Below are 27,026 nucleotides of genomic sequence, written 5' to 3'. Positions count from 1 at the left end.
GTCTGTTTGGTGTGCCACAGGTTGCCGTTGAGTGATTGATGTATGGCAAACAGTGGAGGGTGCAGCTTATTCAAATGTTATTTTAGTGCCGAATTATACTGTAAAAGCCACAAGATTTGGGCAAGAGAGGGATGAAATTTCAGAGAGCAGAGATTCAGTTGAGTGGAAAAGTCTGTGAGATCCAAGTCATTTAATTCCTGTAAGGCAACAGTTTTTCTGGGGGCTTGCAAAGATGTAGCAGGTAGAGTAAGAGAGAAAGTTAGTAGATGGTGCTCAGAGAGAGAAAAGTGGAAAGTTAAGGAAGTGGAAACAGGCACAGAGATTAGTGAAGACCAGGTCTATGAGTTGCCTTCACAGTGGGTTGGAGATGTTGTCCACTGGGAAAGGCCAAAAGAGCTGGTAAGGGATAGAAGTTTAGAGGCAGCAGGCATGTTAGGATTATCAACGGGGTATGTTGAAGTCCCCTAAGATGAGAGAAGGGACATTACAAGAGAGAAAATGTGGAAGCCAGGCTTCTAAGTTGGTGATGAATTTCTCATTAAAAAAAATAAATTATATATATATATATATATATATATATATATAATATATATAAAAATATAGATCAGCATCACTGTTATGATAATATGTTCTAGAATTTGTAACAACAGATGACAAGGCTTATTTGACTCTGGTCAGTAACATATCTGAGGTGGGTTCACTTTAGGGACCTCAACCCCCATGTATCACAGAGTTATTACCACTCATAGCATTACCTAGGATACATTTTCACCTTATTAAAATCAGGTGCCATGGATCCGAAGCATTGAAGGTGTTTAAAATTAACCCACATCTACTAAAAAACTTATTGAGTTGCTGCAAGCATAAAATAGTTTCTAAATGCTGGGCACCTAGACTCTTCTAATGAAGAAGCAATTATAACTGTAGGATCAGTTGTACATGTTTTATGCACAAAAATTACTTTTATAAAATAGTTATGGCAGAAGATACAACTTTGAAGTGTCATCTTTCCTTGTTTTTTAATGTTAGCCTGGAGAAACGGGACACAAAAACTGCCAAGAATGTTACTGTGATAAAGACTTAATTACAGTTTCTTGCAAACCTCTTATCTGTCCTGATCTTGACAAAAGTCATTTGTAATAAACCGTGGCTGGAGCCTTTCAGATACTGAATGAAGACGACCATTGCTGTCCAAGGGATTGAATGTCGTAATAATCTCAGTATAGGTCCTTCCACAAATAATTGCAAAAAATAAGAAAATTTCCCACAAAGGTTAATTAGATTTACCCCAGATAATGCTAACTTGATAGTGATTTTCTATCTGTTTAGAACTGTTAAAAATCATCTTTATACCTAAGTATTTACATTTTGAAATGATGTCTTAATTTTATAAATGGTGCATTTGTATGTAATACAGATTAATGTATTTATTTCAATAGACTAAAATATATATACCCTATATTTCTTTAGGGTGTGTACCTGCTAAGTGTCCAGACATACTAAGCGGCGTCCATTAGGGTATGAGGCTTTTGCCATAATTAAAGAAGCGGACTGCTGTGTCACCTTTAAATGCAGTAAGATTTGTCACTTCAATGATAACTCATGTTATTTTGTTTTTTGTATTATACATGCAATGTAAAATCTGTAAGGATGTGCTTACTTTAATTTATTCATATTTTAACAGAATAAGTGAAATCCCGTTGTTTAAATGATCAGTATATTCAGAGATAAACATGATTGAAATTAGGTTCCTTAAATATGTTGCAGTAATTTATCAACAACATGAATTTTAGATGCATATTCTTGCACACACAATAGTGTTTCCAATTACATCTTGATATATTTTTCAAAAACTATTTTTTTTCCCATAAAATTTTTTATTTTTTTGGGGCATGGATAAATTTATATTTAGCATGTTGCTTAGAAAAAATCCCACAGCCAGTCAATCTTCCACTGCTAAATGTCGCAAAGACTCTCTGGAAATGAAATTATAAACTTCACTGAGTGGGTTTTTTTCATATAAGTGAATCTATATATTATATACTATATATATATATATATATATATATATATATATTTTTTTTTTTTTTTTTATCCAACTGTAAGGTTTAATTTATTTATGTACATGGTTTTAAAATAATTCCCCTGGTGAATCATTTACATGAAGAACTTATTTGTGGACATATTTCATGCAACTTTAAAATGGATCAAAATTGTATGGTCTATATAAATTCATAATAAAATTATATAAACTTTTAGCAGCTTATTTAGCTATTTCGCGTATTTAACTTATTTTGCCAAGGTCTAGCATTCAAATCCTGTTATATTAGGCCTTATTGTTAAATAAAGTCATTGTTCAAAATCAAATGTTAAAGCTTTAAAAAGGCATAGTAATATTATAGAAGGTACCTATAATATATATATATATATATATATATATATATATATGTTTTCAAAGGCGGAGAAAAAAATCTATGGGCTCTAAAGCTCATAGTAAGATACTTATATCCGGCACCAGAGTTTGGGGTAGTATCTCACAAACTAGTATTTTCATCAGAAAAGTGGCTTGCCCTGTCTGTTCCAAATAACTATGGAATACAAATTGCAATAAATATTTTTACTCCAGAAAATCTATCATACACAGAAAACCAGATTTGAAACAGTGCACAAATGGTTCAATTAATGCTGACAGAACCCTAAAAATATATAGAATAATTCATTAACGAACGTGGGCCCACTTGATATCTTAAAAACATTGTGACAATTCCAAAATTTGGAAATGATTTCCTTACTTGTATCCAAATGATTGCAAACTGTATCCAAATAGTTGTAAAGTCACTTTGTTATGATGGGGCACTGATTAACGTCTGTGACACAGCGGATTATGAGGGGTACTTGTTGCTCACCGGGGATCTTTTGAACTTTCCGATCCCAACCGTGAGCATGCCTTTCTCTGTTTCCACTGTTTAGGTCTGGTTTCAGCGGTGTAGAGGGCTCAGCTGCTGCCCTCTCCGTAATTACCTTCCAGCTACGCACGTTTCACCCTAGTGGTGATGTTTGCAAGGACTTTATCCAGCTTAATTCCAATGGTCTTTTTTCTGACTCTTTATAGCCGTTCAATTGTTCCGCCCCCGGGTGAAATATTGTCAAGTTCCTTATGGTACTAATATATTCATGCAGTATCCACAGTTTTTGTGAAATATAGATAATCTATACATTGAAACATTCTTCACAAAATAATAATAATAAAACTATAGCCCTCAATGGTGTATTGATTATTTAGCATTTACACTTGAGCAGTTAATATCTACATAATAGTAGCTTGAAGTCATTATGCTTTCTACAACTGGCATTTACAAATTAATAATATTAATTTTTAATTTTTGCTTTACAGAAATGCAACTGTTTAATTTAGACGATAAACTGAAATTTAAAGTGTAAAGAACGGAGCATAATTGATTGATTTAAAGCCAGAGGTTATTCGCACAATATCTCAAACAAGCCTATACAGCTGCTATAAAAAGTAGCAGAGAGGAATTACTATACAAGGAGAAGGAAAGTGATAAGGAAAGCAAAATCATATTTATTTCAATCTACAATAACAAATGGCAGGGCATTAAAGCAATATTACAGAAACACTGGGCAGTCCAGAGAAATAATAAAGTTTGTAGAGATAGACCCTTAGGCCTCTATTTAACAAGGTCTGGCGACCTTGTTAAATGTGTGGATCAGGTCCGCCAGACCTTGCTGAATACGGGGAGAGCAATACGCTCGCCGTATTCAGCATTGCACAAGCAGCTCACAAGAGCTGCTGTGTGCCAAACGCCGCCCCCTGCAGACTCAAGGCCAATGGGCTGCCAGCAGGGGGGTGTCAATTCAACCCGATCGTACTCGATCGTGTTGATTTCCTGCGATGTCTGTCCACCTGCTCAGATCAGGTGGACAGGTTATGGAGCAGTGGTCTTTGTGACTGCTGCTTCATAACTTGTTTTCTGGCGAGTCTGAAGACTCGCCAGAAACACGGGCCGTCAAGCTCCTTTCGGAGCTTGATAGATATGCCCCTTAAGTCAGCACGTAGAGCCCCTAACTAAAAAGATAGATTGGTTCACAGCCATTTTTCTGATATAGCAAAAGACTAACTGGCTACAAAAGTATAAAGATAGAGAAGGAAATACTAAATGCAAAAAATGCTCAGATCCGTCCCAATATGCAACAGGGGGACATATTTTGGTTGACAAATTTGTGAAAAACTATAAAATAAAAGGAAAAATCAACTGTAGAAGTGAGGGAGTTATTTATCTAGTTTTCTGTATCGCCCCATGTATTATGTTGGGAAAACATATCATGAATTAAAGGAACGGATAAAAGAACATAAATGGGACATTTCAAATGAGGTAAAAAACAAGTTAGTGTAGCAAGGCACTTTAAGATAGTTCATGCAGTAATGAGGGAATCACTAAGATTTCTGGGCTTGGAGAAAGTGGATCTATCAATAAGAGGAGGGTAATGTTGAACAAAATATTATTACAGAATGAATTTAGGTGGATTTATGATCTTAAAGCCCTGAAACCTCTGGTTTGAATTGAAGATATCAATTATGCTCCGTTCCTTTAAACTTTAAATTTAAGTTTTATAGTCCAAATTAAACAGTTGTATTTTGTAAAGCAAACATTAAACATTTATATTATTAATTTGCAAATGCCAGCTGTAGAAAGTATAATGACTTCAAGCTACTATTATGTGATATTAACTGCTAAGTGTAAATACTAAATAATAATAACATTGAGTTGTTATAGTTTCCTTTATTATTATTATTATTTCTTGAAGAATGTTTCAATGTATAAGATATCTATATATCTCAAAAACTGTGGATACTGCATGAATATATTAGTGCCATAAGGAACTTGACAATATTTCACCCAGGGGGCGGAACAATTGAACGGCATAAGAGTCGGAAAAGAGACCAATGGGAATTAAGCCAGATGAAGCCCTTGAAAAACATCACCACTAAGGGTGAAATGCGCATAGCTGGAAGGTAATTATGGAGAGGACAGCAGCTGATCCCTCTACACGCTGACCGGACCTAAACAGTGGAACAGAGAAAGTCACGCTCATGGTGGGATCGGAAAACCCACTGCAAAAGAGGTAACAAAAGACCGTCATGTGCAATATTCCCCAAGGAGGAGAAAGGTGGAGCAGAGACTGCATAAACTACAATCAAGGTAAACTTAAGAGAGTTACTTGCAATAGAGTTCATAGATAACCTAGCGAGGGTAGGCGTTCTTACACAGTTCAGCCATAGATCCCTTGTGAGGTGTCACGTACTCAAAACTGCAGCACACACAGTTGGTGAACTCACAACTATTGAAAGAAGTAACTACTGCACATAGTAAAGTTTAAAAGATCCCGTGAGCGATAAGTCCCCCCTCATAATCCCTGTGTCACGGACGTTAATACAAGTGCCCCATCATAACAAAGTGACTTTACAAACTATTGCTGAATCCACGAAATTGGATATAAGTGTTGGACTCAGTTTGGAGTACAGTTTGCAACCATTTGAATACAATAAGGAACTAATTTCTAAATTTTGGAATTGTCACAATGTTTTAAAGATATCATTTGTTAATGAATTATTCTATATATTCTTACGGTTTTGTCAGCATTAATTGAACCATATGTGCACTGTTTCAAATCTGATTTTCTGTGCATGATAGGTTTTTCTGAGTAAAAATATTTATTGCAATTTGTATTCCATAGTTATTTGGAAAAGGACAGGGCAAACCACTTGTCTGATGAAATAGCTAGTTAGTGAGATATTACCCCCAAGACTCTGGTGCCGGATATAGGGGATCTTACTATGAGCTTTAGAGCCCATAGATTTTTTTCTCCTCCTTGAAACAATTTTCAATTTATCCCCCCCCCCCCCCGTGCACAATTTTGTTCTGATAAGAAATTTTTTAAGATTAGTCATTCGAAAGAGAAGGGTATGATTAATTAATAAGTAGCGTACCGTCCAATATAATAGATATATATATATATATATATATATATATATATATATATATAATATAATATAAATTTACAATCAAATAAAAGAAGTTAGTTAAAGCTAAAGGGGCCTTACGACCGCTGCTTCTTAAAGGGACACTGAACCCAATTTTTTTCTATAGTGATTAAGATAGAGCATGCAATTTTAAGCAATTTTCTAATTTACCTCCTATTATCAAATTTTCTTTATTCTATTGCTAATCTTTATTTGAGAATGCAAGAATGCAAGTTTAGATGCCGGACCATTTTTTGGGTGAACAACCTCTTTGTCCTTGCTGATTGGTGGATAATTCATCCACCAATCAAAGAGTGCTGTCCAGAGTTCTGAACCAAGAAAAAAGCTTAGATGCCTTCTTTTTCAAATAAAGATGGGGCAGGAGAATGAAGAAAAATTGATAATAGGAGTAAAATAGAAAGTTTGCTTAAAATTGCCTGCTCTATCTGAATCACAATAAGAAAAAATTTGGGTTCAGTGTCCCTTTAACTTAAGTTTTCTGCGAGCGGGGTAGATTGCAGCATCTGCTGCTTAGTAAATCTACCCCAGAGTATTAACTCTTTGGGGCTGATTTATGAAAGAGCGGGCGGATAGGATCCGCTATAGCGGATCATGTCTGCCCGATCCGATAAATGCCAACAGCTACATTAATCCGGCACCCTAAATGTTGTCTGATTTAACACTTAAAAGTAAACTTTTATACTTTGAATCTAAATGATAAAACATATTTTTGCTAAATTAAGGGGACCTGGATAAGGATGTATATTTTTGTATACATTTGTTCTCGACATGACACATCAAGTTTGTGTGGAGAGCATGATTTACATCACAACAAGTGTTTGTCTTGTGTCCTTTACATACAGGGAGTGCAGAATTATTAGGCAAATGAGTATTTTTGACCACATCATCCTCTTTATGCATGTTTGTCTTACTCCAAGCTGTATAGGCTCGAAAGCCTACTACAATTAAGCATATTAGGGTATGTGCATCTCTGTAATGAGAAGTGGTGTGGTCTAATGACATCAACACCCTATAACAGGGTGTGCATAATTATTAGGCAACTTCCTTTCCTTTGGCAAAAATGGGGTCGAAAGAAGGACTTGACAGGCTCAGAAAAGTCAAAAATAGTGAGATATCTTGCAGAGGGATGCAGCACTCTTAAAATTGCAAAGCTTCTGAAGCGTGATCATCGAACAATCAAGCGTTTCATTCAAAATAGTCAAACAGGGTCGCAAGAAGCGTGTGGGAAAAACCAAGGCGACAAAATAACTGCCATGAACTGAGAAAAGTCAAGCGTGCAGCTGCCAAGATGCCACTTGCCACCAAGTTTGGCCATATTTCAGAGCTGCAACATCACTGGAGTGCCCAAAAGCACAAGGTGTGCAATACTCAGAGACAGTGGCCAAGGGTAAGAAAGGCTGAAAGACGACCACCACTGAACAAGACACACAAGCTGAAACGTCAAGACTGGGCCAAGAAATATCTCAAGATCTGATTTTTCTAAGGTTTTATGGAACTGATGAAATGAGAGTGAGTCTTGATGATGGGCCAGATTGGATGGGCCCGTGGCTGATTGGTAAATGGCAGAGAGCTCCAGTCCGACTCAGACGCCATCAAGGTGGAGGTGGAGTACTGGTTTGGGCTGGTATCATCAAAGATGAGCTTGTGGGGCTTTTTGGGGTTGAGGATGGAGTCAAGCTAAACTCCCATTCCTACTGCCAGTTTCTGGAACAACCTTCTTCAAGCAGTGGTACAGGAAGAAGTCTGCATCCTTCAAGAAAAGACATGATTTTCAGTGCAGGGACAATGCTCCATCACACGCGTCCAAGTACTCCACAGCGTGGCTGGCAAGAAAGGGTATAAAAGAAGAAAATCTAATGACATGGCCTCCTTGTTTCACCTGATCTGAACCCCAGTTGAGAACCTGTGGTCCATCATCAAATGTGAGATTTACAAAGAGGGAAAACAGTACACCTCTCTTGAACAGGTCTGGGAGGCTGTGGTTGCTGCTGCACGCAATGTTAATGGTGAACAGATCAAAACACTGACAGAATCCATGGATGGGCAGGCTTTTTGAGTGTCCTTGCAAAGAAAGGTGGCTATATTGGTCACGTGAATTTGTTTTTGTTTTGTTTTTGAATGTCAGAAATGTATATTATGTGAATGTTGAGATGTTATATTGTTTCACTGGGTAAAAATAAATAATTGAAATGGGGTATATATTTGTATTTTTGTTAAGTTGCCTAATAATTATGCTACAGTAATAGTCACCTGCACACACAGATATCCCCCTAAAATAGCTATAACTAAAACAAACTAAAAACGTACTTCCAAAACTATTCAGCTTTGATATTAATGCGTTTTTTGGGTTCATTGAGAACATGGTTGTTGTTCAAGTAATAAAATTAATCCTCAAAAATACAACTTGCCTAATAATTCTGCACTCCCTGTATAAAGAAAAAAAAAGCAAATGCTCTAAATGATAAACAGTGCCTTGCATATGTATTTACCCTCCATTGCATTTCTCTATTTTTGTATATCTGAATCTTGTAACTTTAACCATTTTATTGAAAATTTAGTTAAGTTTTGTAAGGTTAGATGGGGACCCCTGTGAACGGAAATGTTTAAAGCTTTTCTAAGGTTTTCAGTTTTGTCTTTTGACTGGGTCATTCTAAGACTTCCAGGTTTTGGTATTTCGCCACTTCCAGTTTAGCTTTGGCATTGGTTTAGGGTTATTAACTGCTGGAATATAAAACTCCTCCTCAGTTCAAGGTTTTTTAAAAGGGTGAAAAAAGGTTTCCTATAGAATAACACTGTAGTTCCATCCCTCTTGCCCTCAATCATTACTAGTTTCCCAGTCACTATTGATGAAGCACATCCCTACAGCATAATGCTATTTTGTCTTTAGGGTGATGAGCATTTGGCTTCTGACATATAAGAAATAATTTGAATGTATGTTTATTCAGCAATTCTTCCAATATACCAGCAACCAAATATGTTATAAGACAAAATGGATGAAGAATAAACCATTGATTGATCAAATCCATTTGTTTATTTTGTGTGTACTGTTTGCTACCAAAAAAGGTGCAGGAAGGGTTAGGAAGCTAATTTTAGCTAATCAGGTATATTCAATCAAACCTTAAACTTTTATATAGTGAGGTGGGAGACTAGGGGGGCATCATTCAGTTATTTTCAATTACTTTGACTATAAATGGTCAGATGCAAATCACAAAGAGGCAAATCACAATTGAGGAGGTCCAGAGAAGACAAGGTTGACTTCACAAATCAGCATGTTACAGCTTTGACAACATATTTTTATCAACCTTCATTTTTTGACAGCTGTCTTTGTTAACCCCTTAAGGACCAGCGACGTACCCTGTATGTCGCTGGCCTTTTTTTTGGGACTTGATTGTTTTTATAGTGTTGGTCTTGCCACCAGCGTTAAGACTGCTCTATTCCACAAAGCCTTCTGGAGGGAGGGCATTAATAGCGTTGTTCTTGCTAGACTTGTGCTATTATGTCCTGAAAAAAACATTAACGACCACTGACATACAGGGTAACATTGTGGTCATTAAGGGGGTAATATATAGGGGCTGATTTATCATCCGTCTGTCCGACAGGATCTGCTCAGCAGATCATGTCCGACAGACATCGATAATGCTGACAGCATACGCTGTCTGCATTTATCATTGCACAAGCAGTGCTAGTGAATTGCTTGTGCAATGCCGCCCCCTGCAGATTCGGCCGCTAGCAGGGGTGTTAATCAGCCCTATCATATAGGATCAGGCGGATTGAGGTCCGCCAGCCTCAGAGAAGGCAGACCAATTATGGAGAAGCGGTCTTATAAACTGCTGTTTCCGGCAAGCCTGAAGCCTCGCGCGAAAACAGGGGCATCAAGCTTATATTCGGAGCTTGATAATTCGGCCCCATAATCTCTAAAAAAGTTTGAGAGTCTTCCAGATACGGATTCATTTATTTGAGATCATGTAGCATCACTTAAGATAATTATATGATTACTGAAGGCTATTGATTGCCCCAGAGCTTATTTATGGGTTTCATAGAATGCAATCAATAAATGTCTGTTTGATTGTATTTTCTTTAATTAACCTGCATGTCCCAATACAAAATATTTTTCACCTTTAAAGTGTTGCAGTATGTATGTTATATAAATCCAATCATGCAAATAAACTCCTGGTTGTAACACTCCAGGAAGTTGAAAGATCTAAGAGGGTGAATACTGATGCAAGGCACGGTTTGAGTAAAAATAATCTTAAATTCTTTGGTGACTATTGAATTCTGATCAGGTTTTATAGAGGGTTTTTTTTATAACGGAGCATAAAAATGAATAGTAAAGACAATGGAGTTGGCATTGTTATCAAAAAGAATATCCCATTCTCTCCAATAAAAGTACATAAAGACAAGGGAGGGAGGTTCATTGTAGTGACGGGCAAGCTTTACAATAAAATGGGTTGACACTCACTAGTACATACGCCCCTGACGTCGCTACACACCGCAATTTTATCACACCGTCAAAAAAGCCATTCTTGACTATTCCAAAGGTAGCCTTATTCTGGGAGGGGACTATAATATAGCAATAGATCCGGAGTTAGACTGCTCAAGAGGTGCTTCCTCTGCCCCCCAGAAACTCTTACGCTCATTTAGGGCCCACCTAGCTGACTTAGCGGTACATGATACGTGGAGACTATCCCATCCTACCACAAAAGATTACACATTCTACTCCCACCCCCACCGGGTCTACACGAGAATAGACTACATATTTATTGATGTAACCAGCTTAGAACTAGTCAGACATACAGATATCTCTCCTATAACATGGTCGGAACCACGCCCTGGTCAGTTGCTCCCTCAGGTGGCCTACCTCACAAAGACATGATAGGACTTGGAAACTTGACGAAACACTACTTCATGACCCGATCATATCCATACAGATTACCAAGGCACTTACCGACTATTTCACCACAAATAGCACACAAGATGTTACCGCGCAAACTATATGGGAGGCGCATAAGTGCGTGATTAGAGGGGAGATTATTGCATTAAAAGCAGCAAGAAACAAACAAAAAACCCAACTCCTGACTGCCCTACTAAATGACCTGGGCAAATTACAAGATATCCACAAAAAATTTCCAGGTAACTTATCCCTTCTTGCTAGCCTACAACATAAAAGAGACCAGCTCAACCTGCTCTTGGGTCAAGAAACCAAGAGGGCGGCGCTGTTTCTCTGTACAATAAACAGGGCAAATTGCTAGCCAGACTATTACGTCAACGCAACAACAAACGCCACATAATGACAATAAAAGACCTTAAAGGGAAGACCTGGTCGACCTCAAGAGACATAGCTGACCAATTTAGAAAATACTATGAAGGGTTATACAACTTAGAGGACGTAGGGTCCAACCCTACTGAACAGGAAATATCTGCCTACTTAGCCCAATTACAGCTCCCATCCCTCACCACAGAACAACAGACGGCCCTTGACTCACCAATTACCCTTAAAGAGGTCAAGGACACCATATCCTCATTCCCGACAGGTAAAGCCCCGGGACCAGACGGTTTCGGATCGGCGTACTATAATAAATTTAAAAACACCTTGGCCCCTCACCTATTGTCCTACATTCAAGAAATAGATGAAAACAAACCCTTTTCGCCCCTAGCTCTACAAGCCCACATTACAGTCATCCCAAAACCAGGCAAATCGCCTGACGCCATTCCCAATTATAGGCCAATTTCGTTATTAAATTGTGACTTAAAAATTTTCGCTAAAATACTGGCCACTAGACTAAACCTAATTCTTCCCTCCATAATACATCAGGACCAAGTTGGTTTCATACCAAACAGAGAAGCCAAAGACAACACAGTCCGCAATTTGCACTTAATTTGGCATGCTAAGGTCGAGGACATTCCCGCGGTGTGGTTATCCACAGACGCGGAGAAGGCCTTTCGACCGAGTAAACTGGCAGTTTCTCAAGATGACACTGCGGTCATTTGGAATTGGAGACATTATGCTACAGAGAATTTTCGCTCTGTACTCAAGTCCTAGTGCCAAAATAACCCTAAATGGTATTCTTTCACAGCCCTTTCAGATAACTAATGGTACCCGTCAGGGCTGCCCCCTCTCCCCCCTGCTATTCGTATGCTTTCTGGAGACCCTCGCCACCAGAATCAGACTTAACAAAAACATCACAGGTATTATTATCAGAGACAGGGAATACAAACTTTCCCTGTTCGCTGATGATATCCTATTCTCTCTTACTAATCCTGTCAGGTCCATGCCTCCATTGATGGAAGAGCTAAAGATATTTAACAAACTCACAAATTTCCTTATTAATTATACAAAATCTGAAGTTCTGGGAGTCTCTCTCCCAGAGTGGATGACACGCCAGATAGCCCAAATTTGTCCATTTAGATGGTGTGAGAAATCCATAAAATACTTAGGAATCCAGTTGGCGGAGGACATGGACAAGATATATAAATTAAATTATATCCCAATCAGAATTGCCCTGGCTAGGGACCTCTCCTCATGGAACTCCAGGAGATTGACATGGTTAGGGAGGATTAACACTGTCAAAATGAATGCCTTTCCTAGATTACTCTACATTATGCAGACCTTACCAATACCGCTTCCAAATAGATACATTATTCAGATTCAACAACTATTCCACTCATTCATTTGGAGGGGTGGACAACCCAGAATAAACAAAAAAACAATGATGCGCTCGAGAGAACGGGGAGGGTTGGGAGTCCCAGACATAGCACTTTATAGGACGGCTATTTTCCTTCAACGTATATTGGATTGGAGGACCCATAAAACACAAAAGAGATGGATAGAGATAGAGCAAAATTTAAACCCAGAAACACCCCTTTCAGCCGTCTGCTGCATCCAAACTTCCACTCGCTTACCAAAAACATTGCTAATCCGATAACCAGAGAAACATTAGAGCAGTGGCATTGTGCAAACAAAATAAACCCATTTCTCTCTTCCAACCCCTCACCTCTGACGTCACTGACCCATAACAGTGAATTTTCAGTTACTGATCTTAGTGGGGCATGTGGGCTGGACGGAAGTGTTATTGAAATAGAATTGCACCAGATATCTAGCCATGACCAGCTAATGTCCAAAACACTCCTACAGGATCAGGGCTTCTCGCTATTCCAGAACTGGTTCAACTACAGACGGACTCGTCACTACATACTGACCCACAAATATTGCAACAACATGCTAAGACCCCTTACGAACCTCGAGAAATTATACACTGCAAAACACCCACAACAGCACACTCTATCCAGGATACATTCTATCCTAACACAGCCGCCACCAGGTGACCTTCCCCCCTCAATTGAGTCGTGGGAAAGAGAACTTGGTACTATAATTCTCCCACATACAGCAGCAGATATTTTCAGAAACACCAAGTCCTCCTCATCCTCAGCTTACCTGGTTGAATTAAATTACAAAATACTACATAACTGGTATCTTACTCCCAAACGCCTGCACAGACTATACCCAACAATCCCAAATAGGTGCTGGAGGTGCGGACACACTGGCAGTGGAATGGGTCACACGTGGTGGTGGTGCAACGTTATCAACCAGCTTTGGAGAAATTGTATTGGAGAAATGGAGAAGGCCCTGGAGTGCACACTCCCTTTAGACCCCCCTAGTCTTCCTACTCAATAAGTTTAAGAAATTGACCTCTAAAGCCCACCAAATTTTATTCCAAATAATGATAAATAGCGTTAAATCCATTATAGCCAAACAGTGGAAACTACACACACCCCCAAACCCTCAGATGTGGAGAGATAAAGTATCTGAACTAATTGAACTTGAGGAGTTTAGCTCATACAAAAATAACAATAGAGATCCGTTCATAGAGGCCCAATCTCTCTGGGACCTCTACCTTTCACACATAAATGAGAGACCAGACATAAACCAGCGACCCGGAGTGGACACGCCGCAGACAGGGCGACCCTTAATGAATACTTAATAGAAAAGTTAGACCTACCTATGTGTTAAAATCTAGAGTTTTTCTTTTTCTTTTATACATCTTTCCGGTTTTTGGGTTTGTTGTTTGGCAAATCCTAGAATAATTTGCTTCCCCTGAAGGGGCATAAAGACACTATTCTTTCCTTTTACTTCATTTAATATGCGAGAATCATTTGTGAAATTTTATATGTTCCACAGGTATAAGCTAAATTGGACCATGTCTTTTTTTTTCTTTTTCATACATTTATGACGGTTTTCTTTTCCATGTGTACCAATTTTCTTTTATGGCTTGTATTATGCTTGATTTATCTTCAATAAAAAGAACTTGGAATAAAAATGAATAGTAAAGACTATTTGGATGTTTATATAAAAAAAAATCATTATTATTGATTTAAAAAATACAGTGGAAAAAACACAACTTAAAGGGACAGGATAACTCTCCAGTTTGCTTCTATTATCAAATTTGCTTCATTCTCTTGTTATCCTTTGCTGAAGGAACAGCATTGCACTACTGGCAGCTAGATGAACACAACTAGTTAGCCAATCACAAGAGACAAATGAGTGCAAGCACCAATCAGCAGCTAGCTACCCACTAGTGTAGGATATGTGCACATTCTTTTTCAACAAGGGATACCAAGAGAACAAAGCACATTTGAACATAGAAGTGAATTTAAAAGTGTCTTAAAATTAAATGCTCTATCTGAATTATAAGTTTAATTTTGACTTTCCTATCCTTTTAATGGTACCAAAAACTATTAGCTAATCACAAAAGAGATCTTACAGAGTTTTGATGCAAAAACACATGCCTAGATTTAGAGTTTTGTCGGTAAAGACCAGAGTAGCTAACACTGCTTTTTTTCCCAACACACCCTTCCAACAACGCTGGTATTTAGAGTTGTCTGAGGGGCTGCGTTAGGCTCAAAAAAGGGTGCGTTGAGCCTAACTTAGCTCCACTTCAACTCTCAATACCAGCGTTGCTTACGGTAGCGGTAAGCTGGGAAAACGTGCTCGTGCACGATATCCCCATAGGAAACAATGGGGCTGAGTTGGCTGAAAAAAAACCTAACATCTGCAAAAAAGCAGCGTCCAGCTTCTAACGCAGCCCCATTGTTTCCTATGGGGAAAAACTCTCTAAGTCTGGACCTAACACCCTAACATGAACCCCAAGTCTAAACACCCCTAACCTTACACTTATTAACCCCTAATCTGCCCCCCCCCCGCTATCGCTGACCCCTGCATATTATTATTATTAACCCCTAAACTTCTGCTCCGGACACCGCCGCAACCTACATTATACCTATGAACCCCTAATCTGCTGCCCCTTACATCGCCGACACCTATATTATATTTATTAACCCCTAATCTGCCCCCCCCAACGTCGCCGCCACCTACCTACACTTTTTAACCCCTAATCTGCCGACCGGACCTCGCCGCCACTATAATAAATGTATTAACCCCTAAACCGCCGCACTCCACACTCCTGCCTCGCAAACACTAGAATAAATAGTATTAACCCCTAATCTGCCCTCCCTAACATCGCCGCCATCTACCTACAATTATTAACCCCTAATCTTCCGCCCGCACCGTCGCCTCTAAACATAACTCTAACCCTAACCCTAACACCCCTCTACATAAATATAATTTATATTAAAATAAATAATATTCCTAAAATTAACTAAATTAATCCTATTTAAAACTAAATACTTACCTATAAAATAAACCCTAATATAGCTACAATATAATTAATAATTACATTGTAGCTATTTTAGGATTTATATTTATTTTACAGGCAACTTTGTATTTATTTTAACTAGGTACAAAAGCTATTAAATAGTTAATAACTATTTAATAGCTACCTAGTTAAAAATAAATACAAAATTACCTGTAAAATAAATCCTAACCTAAAAAACAATTAAACCTAACACTACACTATCATTAAATTAATTAAATAAATTACATACAATTACCTACAATTAGATAAACTATTCTATAATACAAAAAAACACTAAATTACAAAAAATAAAAAAGAATTACAAGCAGTTTAAACTAATTACACCTAATCTAAACCCCCTAATAAAATAAAAAAGCCCCCCAAAATAAAACATTCCCTACCCTATTCTAAAATACAAAAGTAATCAGCTCTTTTACCAGCCCTTAAAAGGGCTTTTTGCGGGGCCTTGCCCCAAAGTAATCAGCTCTTTTGCCTGAAAATAAAAATACAATACCCCCCAACATTACAACCCACCACCCACATACACCTATTCTAACCCACCGAAACCCCCCTTAAAAAAAAACACTAACCCCCTGAAGATCTCCCTACCTTGAGTCGTCTTCACCCAGCTGGGCTGAAGTCTTCATCCTATCCGGGCAGAAGAGGACATCTGGACCGGAAGACATCTTCATCCAAGCGGCATCTTCAATCTTCATCCATCCGAAGCAGAGCCATCTTCTTCCCAGCCGACGTGGGATCCATCCTCTTCAACCGACGCCTACTCGCCAAATGAAGGTTCCTTTAAATGACGTCATCCAAGATGACGTCCCTCAAATTCCAATTGGCTGATAGAATTCTATTGGCTGTTCCAATCAGCCAATAGAATGCGAGTTCTAGAATAGAATTCTATCAGCCAATCGGAATTTGAGGGATGCCATCTTGGATGACGTCATTTAAAGGAACCTTCATTCGGCGAGTAGGCGTCGGTTGAAGAGGATGGATCCTCGTCGGCTGGGAAAAAGATGGCTCCGCTCCGGATAGATGAAGATAGAAGATGCCTCTTGGATGAAGATGTCTGCCGGTCCAGAGGTCCTCTTCTGCCCGGATAGGATGAAGACTTCTGCCGGTCTGGATGTCCTCTTCTGCCCGGATAGGATGAAGACTTTGGCCCGGATGAGTGAAGACGACTCAAGGTAGGGAGATCTTCAGGGGGTTAGTGATAGGTTTTTTTAAGGGGGGTTTTGGTGGGTTAGAGTAGGGGTATGTGGGTGGTGGGTTGTAATGTTGGGGGTATTGTATTTTTATTTTCAGGCAAAAGAGCTGATTACTTTGGGGCAAGGCCCCACAAAAAGCCCTTTTAAGGGCTGGTAAAAGAGCTGATTACTTTTGTATTTTAGAATAGGGTAGGGAATTTTTTATTTTGGGGGTTTTTATTATTTTATTAGGGGCTTAGATTAGGTGTAATTAGCTTAAACTGCTTGTAATTCTTTTTTATTTTTTGTAATTTAATGTTTGTTTGTTTTTTGTATTATAGAATAGTTATTTAATTGTATTTAATTGTAGGTAATTGTATGTAATTTATTTAATTAATTTAATGATAGTGTAGTGTTAGGTTTAATTGTAACTTAGGTTAGGATTTATTTTACAGGTAATTTTGTATTTATTTTAATTAGGTAGCTATTAAATAGTTATTAACTTTTTAATAGCTTTTGTACCTAGTTAAAATAAATACAAAGTTGCCTGTAAAATAAATATAAATCCTAAAATAGCTACAATGTAATTATTAATTATATTGTAGCTATATTAGGGTTTATTTTATAGGTAAGTATTTAGTTTTAAATAGGAATAATTTAGTAAATTTTAGGAATATTTTTTAATTTAATATAAATTATATTTATGTTAGAGGGGTGTTAGGGTTAGGGTTAGAGTTATGTTTAGGGGTTAATAACTTTATTATAGTAGCGGCGACGGTGCGGGCAGAAGATTAGGGGTAATAAGTGTAGTTAGGTAGCGGTGATGTTGGGGGGGCAGATAAGGGGTTAATAAATATAATATAGGGGCAACAGATTAGGGGTTTATAGGTATAATGTAGGTGGCGGCGGTGTCCGGTCGGCAGATTAAGGGTTAAAAATGTTTAATAGAGTGGCGGCGATGTGGGGGGGGGGGCCTCAGTTTAGGGGTGCATAGGTAGTTTATGGGTGTTAGTGTACTTTAGAGCACAGTAGTTAAGAGCTTTATATTCTGGCGTTAACCCATAAAGCTCTTAACTACTGATTTTTTTTTGCGGCTGGAGTCTTGTCGGTAGAGGGTCTACCGCTCACTTTTCCCAAGACTCCAAATACCGGCGTTAGGCAGATCCCATTGAAAAGATAGGATACGCAATTGGCGTAAGAGGATCTGCGGTAGCCTGGTATCGCGGTAGGGAAGTGAGCGTTAGACCCTTTCCTGGCTGACTCTAAATACAAGCGGGCAGCCAAAACCAGTGTTAGGACCCCTTAACGCTGCTTTTGACGGCTAATGCAAAACTCTAAATCCAGGCCACAGTTTATTAAAAAGATCATGATGAATTACATAAAGCCAATATCTATACTATAATTGCATTTGTTGGTGTTGTCAGTTGCGCACACATCCTCAAAGGAATGTTGGCTGGGCTCGCAGCCAAAAGAATGTTGGCTGCGCTCGCAGCCAAAAGAATTCACATGGATGCAGCGAAGCTGTATCCCGGTGGATTCCTAAAATGGCAGGGTGGTGAAAGAATCCACCTATCATTTTAGGAATCCACTGGGATGAAGTGTTGGCAAACCCGAAGCCTTAAAAGAAAACAACATGCAACCGCCGGCACGAAATATCGAAAAAACACATAACCCCCAGCAAGAAATAAATAAAAAACACGTTACCGCCCACACAAAGTATAACAAAAAAAAACTAATCTCCCGTACAAAGTATTAACTAACACCTAAACCGCAAAGCCCCATATAGCAAAATAATAAAGTAATAAACCCCTAATCTGCAAATAACATAATTAAAATATTAACCCCTTAACCGCCAACCCCTCACACTGCAATAAACCTAATTAACCTATTAACCCCTATACCGACAAACCCCCACATCGCAATAAACCTAATTAACCTATTAACCCCTAAACCGCCAACCTACAACATCACAATAAACCTAATTAACCGATTAACTCCTAAACTGCCAAACCCCCACATCGCAATTAACCTGTTAACTCCTAAACCGCCAACCCCCCACAATGCAAATAACTAATTTGATTACTAAGCCCTCTAAACTAACACCCTCTAAATTAACCCCGATACTAAGTTGCACTTAAAAAAACCTAACATTAAATTACAAAAAAATCATCTAAAATTACAAAAAATTATCAAAAATAAAAAAATTATACCTAATCCATATGAAAATATAAAAGCCCCCAAAATAAAAACACCCCCTAATCTAAACTACCAATAGCCCTTAAAAGGACCTTAATTTAGGGCATTGCCCTAAGTTAAACAGCTCTTTTACCTCTAAAAAAAAAACAGTAATATACCTCCACCCACCTAGAGTTTTTTGGACTTGAAAAATAGCTGATTGCCCTTTTAAGGGCAATAAAAGAGCTGAATGCCCTTTTAAGGGCAATGCCCATACAAATGCTACTTTAGGGGCAATGGATAGTTTAGTTTTTTAGTGTTAGGTTTTTATTTTGTTTTGTTTTTTGTGGGTGGGGGTTTTTCACTGTTAGGGGGGACTTAGTATTTTTTAGAGGTAAAATAACTGTTTAACTTAGGGCAATGCCCTACAAAAGGCCCTTTTAAGGGCTATTGGTAGTTTAGTATTGGATTAGGGGGGGTTATTTATTTTGGATAGCTTTGTTTATTTTTTTCTGTAATTTTACATTTTTTATTTTTTGTAACTTTCGCTTGGGGGTTTGTATTTTTTAAACAACTGCCCTCTGGGCAGACTTATCGCCTAGTCGCTATATAAATAACGGATAGCAATATTTCAATGTAAATAACTAGAAAACATTTCACCATCAAAAGATGTGACCAAATCTCTGTGAAGACATATCATGTGAACAGTGAGGAAATATTATATCTGTTATGTCGTAAATGTGTTCAACATTTCCAATTTCAATGAGTTTTCCATTTTTATTGTGTTTTTATAGAAAGGAAAATATTTGCAATACTATTTTGAGTATTAATGTTAATCTAATGTAACGTGTATTAGGTTTTTTTCAGTTGTTTTGCACAAAAATTCTGGACAACCAGCTGGTGATCAGGTAAAAGCAGACGGTGAGGTCATGATTAACTCTTTGAGTGCTAACGATGGCTCTGAGCCGTCGGAAATGTTCCCAGTCAGGTGCTGACGACAGCTCAAAACCGTCGCTAGCACTCACCCAACTTGAGGGCAATCTGGGGGCTCCCATCGACTCCCACCCCGGCGATTGGGCTTGTAGTAGTGAAAGGCATCGCCAGGGCTTTATGCTTTGCATGGTGATGTCACGCGCAATGACGTAATTACATCACCGTGCAACATTATTGAAAAATTACAATGGATAGTATAGGGAATTGGGGACATGCTGCTTAGAAGCCTGTATCTCAGGCATCTAAACAGCTCTAGACCCCCAAGACCCACCGTTGGGTTTACACAAAACACTTTAATACTGCCTGGAACAAATCAAGAATTATATAATTGAGTGGTAAAAATTACAGCGGTGGAAATGCCAATAATATTTAAATACAAATTAAACTAGAACAACCATTAGAGCAGTGAGTGCTTAGTCACAGACATTTATAAAACTAGGCAACACTATCAAAGGCAAAATAATTCATATAAGATCGATTAATTTACCTATCAGCCTCCAACGTTCTGCAGACTGTTGTAACACTATAGATCAACCTAGTTTGAATAATAAATAAACTTTTTTGTTGCAATTCGATTTGCAACAATCATACAAGAGAGTTACAAAGTCATATTTATTAGCTAATTTTGCTAAGCAATATCCACCTCACTAGCACTATTTAGGAATTCCATATTTATCCCTTATAAGGTTAATTCCAACCAAACACTATATATAGCAATATAGGTTGATAACAAACTTTATTCACAATATGGATAAATAGGAACTTTACATATTAGCCACCTGTGCTCAGGTGAAGTTGTTGAAAACTCTGTACAGAGTACTCCAGTAGTTATAGTCAGTTCATAACATCCTGATACTTTTACTTTAATGGTTCTATGAAGTGCTATATATGTGCATACTTTTGGGTCAGACTGTCTTGACTTAACCCTGTAACTGCTAATACTAATCTACCCGTATTAGACCTCAAATCAAACACAATCAATAAAAAAAATGTTTTAAACAAATATATAAATAAACAGATGGGAGCACAATCTGACTGTTTAAATACTGAACATCTGGCAAATCTGCCTTATATTGAGAGGGTGTCATTAATATTTTTCACTGAGATCATTTTATTTGCAAACGTTTTCTGTTTTGTTCATAGGACCAAAGAATGTTTGCATCTTTGAAGGTAATATGTATAAGGTAAGATCAGCTTAAATCTAAATTGTATTCTGCTCAGTAATATGGTACAATCTAGAAAATGGAGCTGTTATAGCAACACTTCATTTTTTCTTGTTGTTTTTGATTTACACTCTGCCTATTTACTAGCCATTTCAAATCTGGCAGTTGCCAACATGGTTATAGAACACTGTGGTGCTCCTGATCTCCAGTTTATAATACCTTAATGGTCTTTTTGGTGGTTATTGTTTCTTTAATTACCCCCTAAGTATCATAGTTGCAAGTAAGAGAAAGCATGCATTGTGTGGCTATAGATAGAGACCCAGGAGGGAAAAGACCTTGATGTGGTCCTGGGATTAAAACAATTGACCATATGCTGTAACTAACTCTTCCCTTTTTTCTTTTAATCTTAGCTGTGTGCTTGCAAGAGAGTGCCAGACTTCCTCTATGTATTGTGTTAATCAATTTGTTTTGTAATTTTGCATTCAGGCTTGTCTGGGGTTAACTTCCTGAGTCTCTTACAGCTGTGGGTCTTTGGGTCTTGTAGGGTCATAGGATATGCAGCCAGTCCAGTTTGAGATTGCAGTTCAAGCACATTTCGATTTTGACCATTATGTCCCTTTAAAGGGACACTGAACCCAAATTTTTTCTTTTGTGATTCAGACAGAGCATGAAATTTTAAGCAACTTTCTAATTTACTCCTATTATCAAATTTTTTTTTATTCTCTTGGTATCTTTAATTGAAATGCAAGAATCTAAGTTTAGATATCGAACAATGTTCGGTGAACAACCTGGGTTGTCCTTGCTGATTGGTGGATAAATTCATCCACCAATAAAAAAGTGCTGTCTAGAGGGCTGAACCAAAAAAAAAAAGCTTAGATACCTTCTTATTCAAATAAAGATAGCAAGAGAATGAATAAAAATTGATAATAGGAGTAAATTAGAAAGTTGCTTAAAATTGCATACTCTATCTGAATCACAAAAGAAAAAAATTGGGTTCAGTGTCCCTTTAACTACATAACTTATTTTCTAATTTACTTCTATTTTCGGATGACCTTGGAGAGTAGGTAGACTCAGGATTGTTCATGTGTTTATTAGCACTATATAGAAGCATTGTTTACAACAATATTTAAAAAAATGCTGACCTTCTAGCGCTCAACTATGTAAAACTTTATTATAAACATTGCTACCTTATAGTGCTTAGGACACATGCCTGTTCTTGTGCCTATCTAGGTATCCTCTTCAGCAGAAGATACTAAGGCCTAGATTTGGAGTTCGGCGGTAGCCGTCAAAACCAGCGTTAGAGGCTCCTAACGCTGGTTTTGGCCGCCCGCTGGTATTTGGAGTCAGTGATTAAAGGGTCTAACGCTCACTTTTCAGCCGCGACTTTTCCATACCGCAGATCCCCCTACGCCATTTGTGTAGCCTATATTTTCAATGGGATCTTTCTAACGCTGGTATTTAGAGTCGTTTCTGAAGTGAGCGTTAGAGCTCTAACGACAAGATTCCAGCCGCCTGAAAATAGCAGGAGTTAAGAGCTTTCTGGCTAACGCCGGTTCATAAAGCTCTTAACTACTGTACCCTAAAGTACACTAACACCCATAAACTACCTATGTACCCCTAAACCGAGGTCCCCCCACACCGCCGCCACTCGATTAAAATGTTTAACCCCTAATCTGCCGACCGCCACCTACGTTATATTTATGTACCCCTAATCTGCTGCCCCTAACCCCGCCGACCCCTGTATTACATTTATTAACCCCTAACTTGCCCCCCACAACGTCGCCGCCAGCTACTTAAAATAATTAACCCCTAATCTTCCGACCGCAAATCGCCGCCACCTACGTTATCCCTATGTACCCCTAATCTGCTGCCCCTAACATCGCCGACCCCTATATTATATTTATTAACCCCTAATCTGCCCCCCTCAACGTCGCCGACACCTGCCTACACTTATTAACCCCTAATCTGCCGAGCGGACCTGAGCGCTACTATAATAAATGTATTAACCCCTAATCCGCCTCACTAACCCTATCATAAATAGTATTAACCCCTAATCTGCCCTCCCTAACATCGCCGACACCTAACTTCAATTATTAACCCCTAATCTGCCGACCGGAGCTCACCGCTATTCTAATAAATGTATTAACCCCTAAAGCTAAGTCTAACCCTAACACTAACACCCCCCTAAATTAAATATAATTTAAATCTAACGAAATAAATTAACTCTTATTAAATAACTTATTCCTATTTAAAGCTAAATACTTACCTGTAAAATAAATCCTAATATAGCTACAATATAAATTATAATTATATTATAGCTATTTTAGGATTAATATTTATTTTACAGGCAACTTTGTAATTATTTTAACCAGGTACAATAGCTATTAAATAGTTAAGAACTATTTAATAGTTACCTAGTTAAAATAATAACAAATTTACCTGTAAAATAAATCCTAACCTAAGTTATAATTAAACCTAACACTACCCTATCAATAAAATAATTAAATAAACTACCTACAATTACCTACAATTAACCTAACACTACACTATCAATAAATTAATTAAACACAACTCCTACAAATAAATACAATTAAATAAACTAGCTAAAGTACAAAAAATAAAAAAGAACTAAGTTACAGAAAATAAAAAAATATTTACAAACATAAGAAAAATATTACAATTTTAAACTAATTACACCTACTCTAAGCCCCCTAATAAAATAACAAAGCCCCCCAAAATAAAAAATTCCCTACCCTATTCTAAATTAAAAAAGTTACAAGCTCTTTTACCTTACCAGCCCTGAACAGGGCCCTTTGCGGGGCATGCCCCAAGAATTTCAGCTCTTTTGCCTGTAAAAAAAAACATACAATACCCCCCCCCCCAACATTACAACCCACCACCCACATACCCCTAATCTAACCCAAACCCCCCTTAAATAAACCTAACACTAAGCCCCTGAAGATCTTCCTACCTTGTCTTCACCATCCAGGTATCACCGATCCGTCCTGGCTCCAAGATCTTCATCCAACCCAAGCGGGGGTTGGCGATCCATAATCCGGTCCAGAAGAGGCTCCAAAGTCTTCCTCCTATCCGGCAAGAAGAGGACATCCGGACCGGCAAACATCTTCTCCAAGCGGCATCTTCGATCTTCTTCCATCCGGAGCGAAGCGGCAGGATCCTGAAGACATCCAGCGCGGAACATCCATCCGGACCGACGACTGAACGACGAATGACTGTTCCTTTAAGGGACGTCATCCAAGATGGCGTCCCTCGAATTCCGATTGGCTGATAGGATTCTATCAGCCAATCGGAATTAAGGTAGGAATTTTCTGATTGGCTGATGGAATCAGCCAATCAGAATCAAGTTCAATCCGATTGGCTGATCCAATCAGCCAATCAGATTGAGCTTGCATTCTATTGGCTGTTCCGATCAGCCAATAGAATGCGAGCTCAATCTGATTGGCTGATTGGATCGGCCAATCGGATTGAACTAGATTCTGATTGGCTGATTCCATCAGCCAATCAGAAAATTCCTACCTTAATTCCGATTGGCTGATAGAATCCTATCAGCCAATCGGAATTCGAGGGACGCCATCTTGGATGACGTCCCTTAAAGGAACAGTCATTCGTCGTTCAGTCGTCGGTCCGGATGGATGTTCCGCGCTGGATGTCTTCAGGATCCTGCCGCTTCGCTCCGGATGGAAGAAGATCGAAGATGCCGCTTGGAGAAGATGTTTGCCGGTCCGGATGTCCTCTTCTTGCCGGATAGGAGGAAGACTTTGGAGCCTCTTCTGGACCGGATTATGGATCGCCAACCCCCGCTTGGGTTGGATGAAGATCTTGGAGCCAGGACGGATCGGTGATACCTGGATGGTGAAGACAAGGTAGGAAGATCTTCAGGGGCTTAGTGTTAGGTTTATTTAAGGGGGGTTTGGGTTAGATTAGGGGTATGTGGGTGGTGGGTTGTAATGTTGGGGGGGGGGTATTGTATGTTTTTTTTTACAGGCAAAAGAGCTGAACTTCTTGGGGCATGCCCCGCAAAGGGCCCTGTTCAGGGCTGGTAAGGTAAAAGAGCTTGTAACTTTTTTAATTTAGAATAGGGTAGGGAATTTTTTATTTTGGGGGGCTTTGTTATTTTATTAGGGGGCTTAGAGTAGGTGTAATTAGTTTAAAATTGTTGTAATATTTTTCTTATGTTTGTAAATATTTTTTTATTTTCTGTAACTTAGTTCTTTTTTATTTTTTGTACTTTAGCTAGTTTATTTAATTGTATTTATTTGTAGGAATTGTGTTTAATTAATTTATTGATAGTGTAGTGTTAGGTTAATTGTAGGTAATTGTAGGTAGTTTATTTAATTATTTTATTGATAGGGTAGTGTTAGGTTTAATTATAACTTAGGTTAGGATTTATTTTACAGGTAAATTTGTTATTATTTTAACTAGGTAACTATTAAATAGTTCTTAACTATTTAATAGCTATTGTACCTGGTTAAAATAATTACAAAGTTGCCTGTAAAATAAATATTAATCCTAAAATAGCTATAATATAATTATAATTTATATTGTAGCTATATTAGGATTTATTTTACAGGTAAGTATTTAGCTTTAAATAGAAATAAGTTATTTAATAAGAGTTAATTTATTTCGTTAGATAAATATTATATTTAACTTAGGGGGGTGTTAGTGTTAGGGTTAGACTTAGCTTTAGGGGTTAATCCATTTATTAGAATAGCGGTGAGCTCCGATCGGAAGATTAGGGGTTAATAATTGAAGTTAGGTGTCGGCGATGTTAGGGAGGGCAGATTAGGGGTTAATACTATTTATGATAGGGTTAGTGAGGCGGATTAGGGGTTAATAACTTTATTATAGTAGCGCTCAGGTCCGCTCGGCAGATTAGGGGTTAATAAGTGTAGGCAGGTGTCGGCGACGTTGTGGGGGGCAGGTTAGGGGTTAATAAATATAATATAGGGGTCGGCGGTGTTAGGGGTAGCAGATTAGGGGTACATAGGGATAACGTAGGTGGCGGCGGTTTACGGAGCGGCAGATTAGGGGTTTAAAAAAATATGCAGGGGTCAGCGATAGCGGGGGCGGCAGATTAGGGGTTAATAAGTGTAAGGCTAGGGGTGTTTAGACTCGGGGTACATGTTAGAGTGTTAGGTGCAGACGTAGGAAGTGTTTCCCCATAGGAAACAATGGGGCTGCGTTAGGAGCTGAACGCTGCTTTTTTGCAGGTGTTAGGTTTTTTTTCAGCTCAAACAGCCCCATTGTTTCCTATGGGGGAATAGTGCACGAGCACGTTTTTGAGGCCGGCCGCGTCCGTAAGCAACTCTGGTATCGAGAGTTGCATTTGCGGCAAAAATGCTCTACGCTCCTTTTTTGGAGCCTAACGCAGCATTTGTTTGAACTCTCGATACCAGAGTTAATTTTATGGTGCGGCCAGAAAAAAGCCCGCGGAGCGTTAACAGCCCTTTTACCGCCGAACTCCAAATCTAGGCCTTAGAGCGCAAAGTAGATTTGATATAGAAGTAAATTGTCTAAAATTACATTCTCTATCTGAATCATGAAAGTATAATGTTTACCTTTGTGTCTCTGTAACATGGCATGTTTTTGGTACTCAAAATGTTTCTGACATGTATAAAGGAACATGAAAAAAACACAGCAGCCTTGTTAAGCCTTTGTGTTCTTAGCTGCTGTCAAAATCTATGTTCAGAACTTAGAGGGTTATATGTATAGCAGAGGTTGTGAGTTA

At 38.3% G+C, this 27,026-nt stretch overlaps 1 protein-coding gene across 1 annotated transcript in view; it reads left to right on the top strand.

Annotated features, from left to right (window-relative positions):
• Positions 1–1,514: 1,514 nt before the first annotated feature.
• Positions 1,515–27,026, top strand: part of LOC128635766 (intestinal mucin-like protein) — a 112,079-nt gene continuing 86,567 nt past the window's right edge. Inside the window, exons 1-2 of the mRNA XM_053688882.1 lie at positions 1,515–1,574; positions 21,258–21,298. Of these exons, the coding sequence (XP_053544857.1) occupies positions 21,290–21,298 (9 nt within the window). The 5' untranslated portion in view covers positions 1,515–1,574; positions 21,258–21,289. The remainder of the gene's footprint in view (positions 1,575–21,257; positions 21,299–27,026) is intronic.

This window comes from Bombina bombina, chromosome 7, assembly GCF_027579735.1.
Source record: "Bombina bombina isolate aBomBom1 chromosome 7, aBomBom1.pri, whole genome shotgun sequence".
In the NCBI taxonomy this organism is placed as follows: domain Eukaryota; kingdom Metazoa; phylum Chordata; class Amphibia; order Anura; family Bombinatoridae; genus Bombina; species Bombina bombina.
Note: the sequence above shows the minus strand (reverse complement) of the source record. Positions and strands in the feature narration are given on the sequence as shown.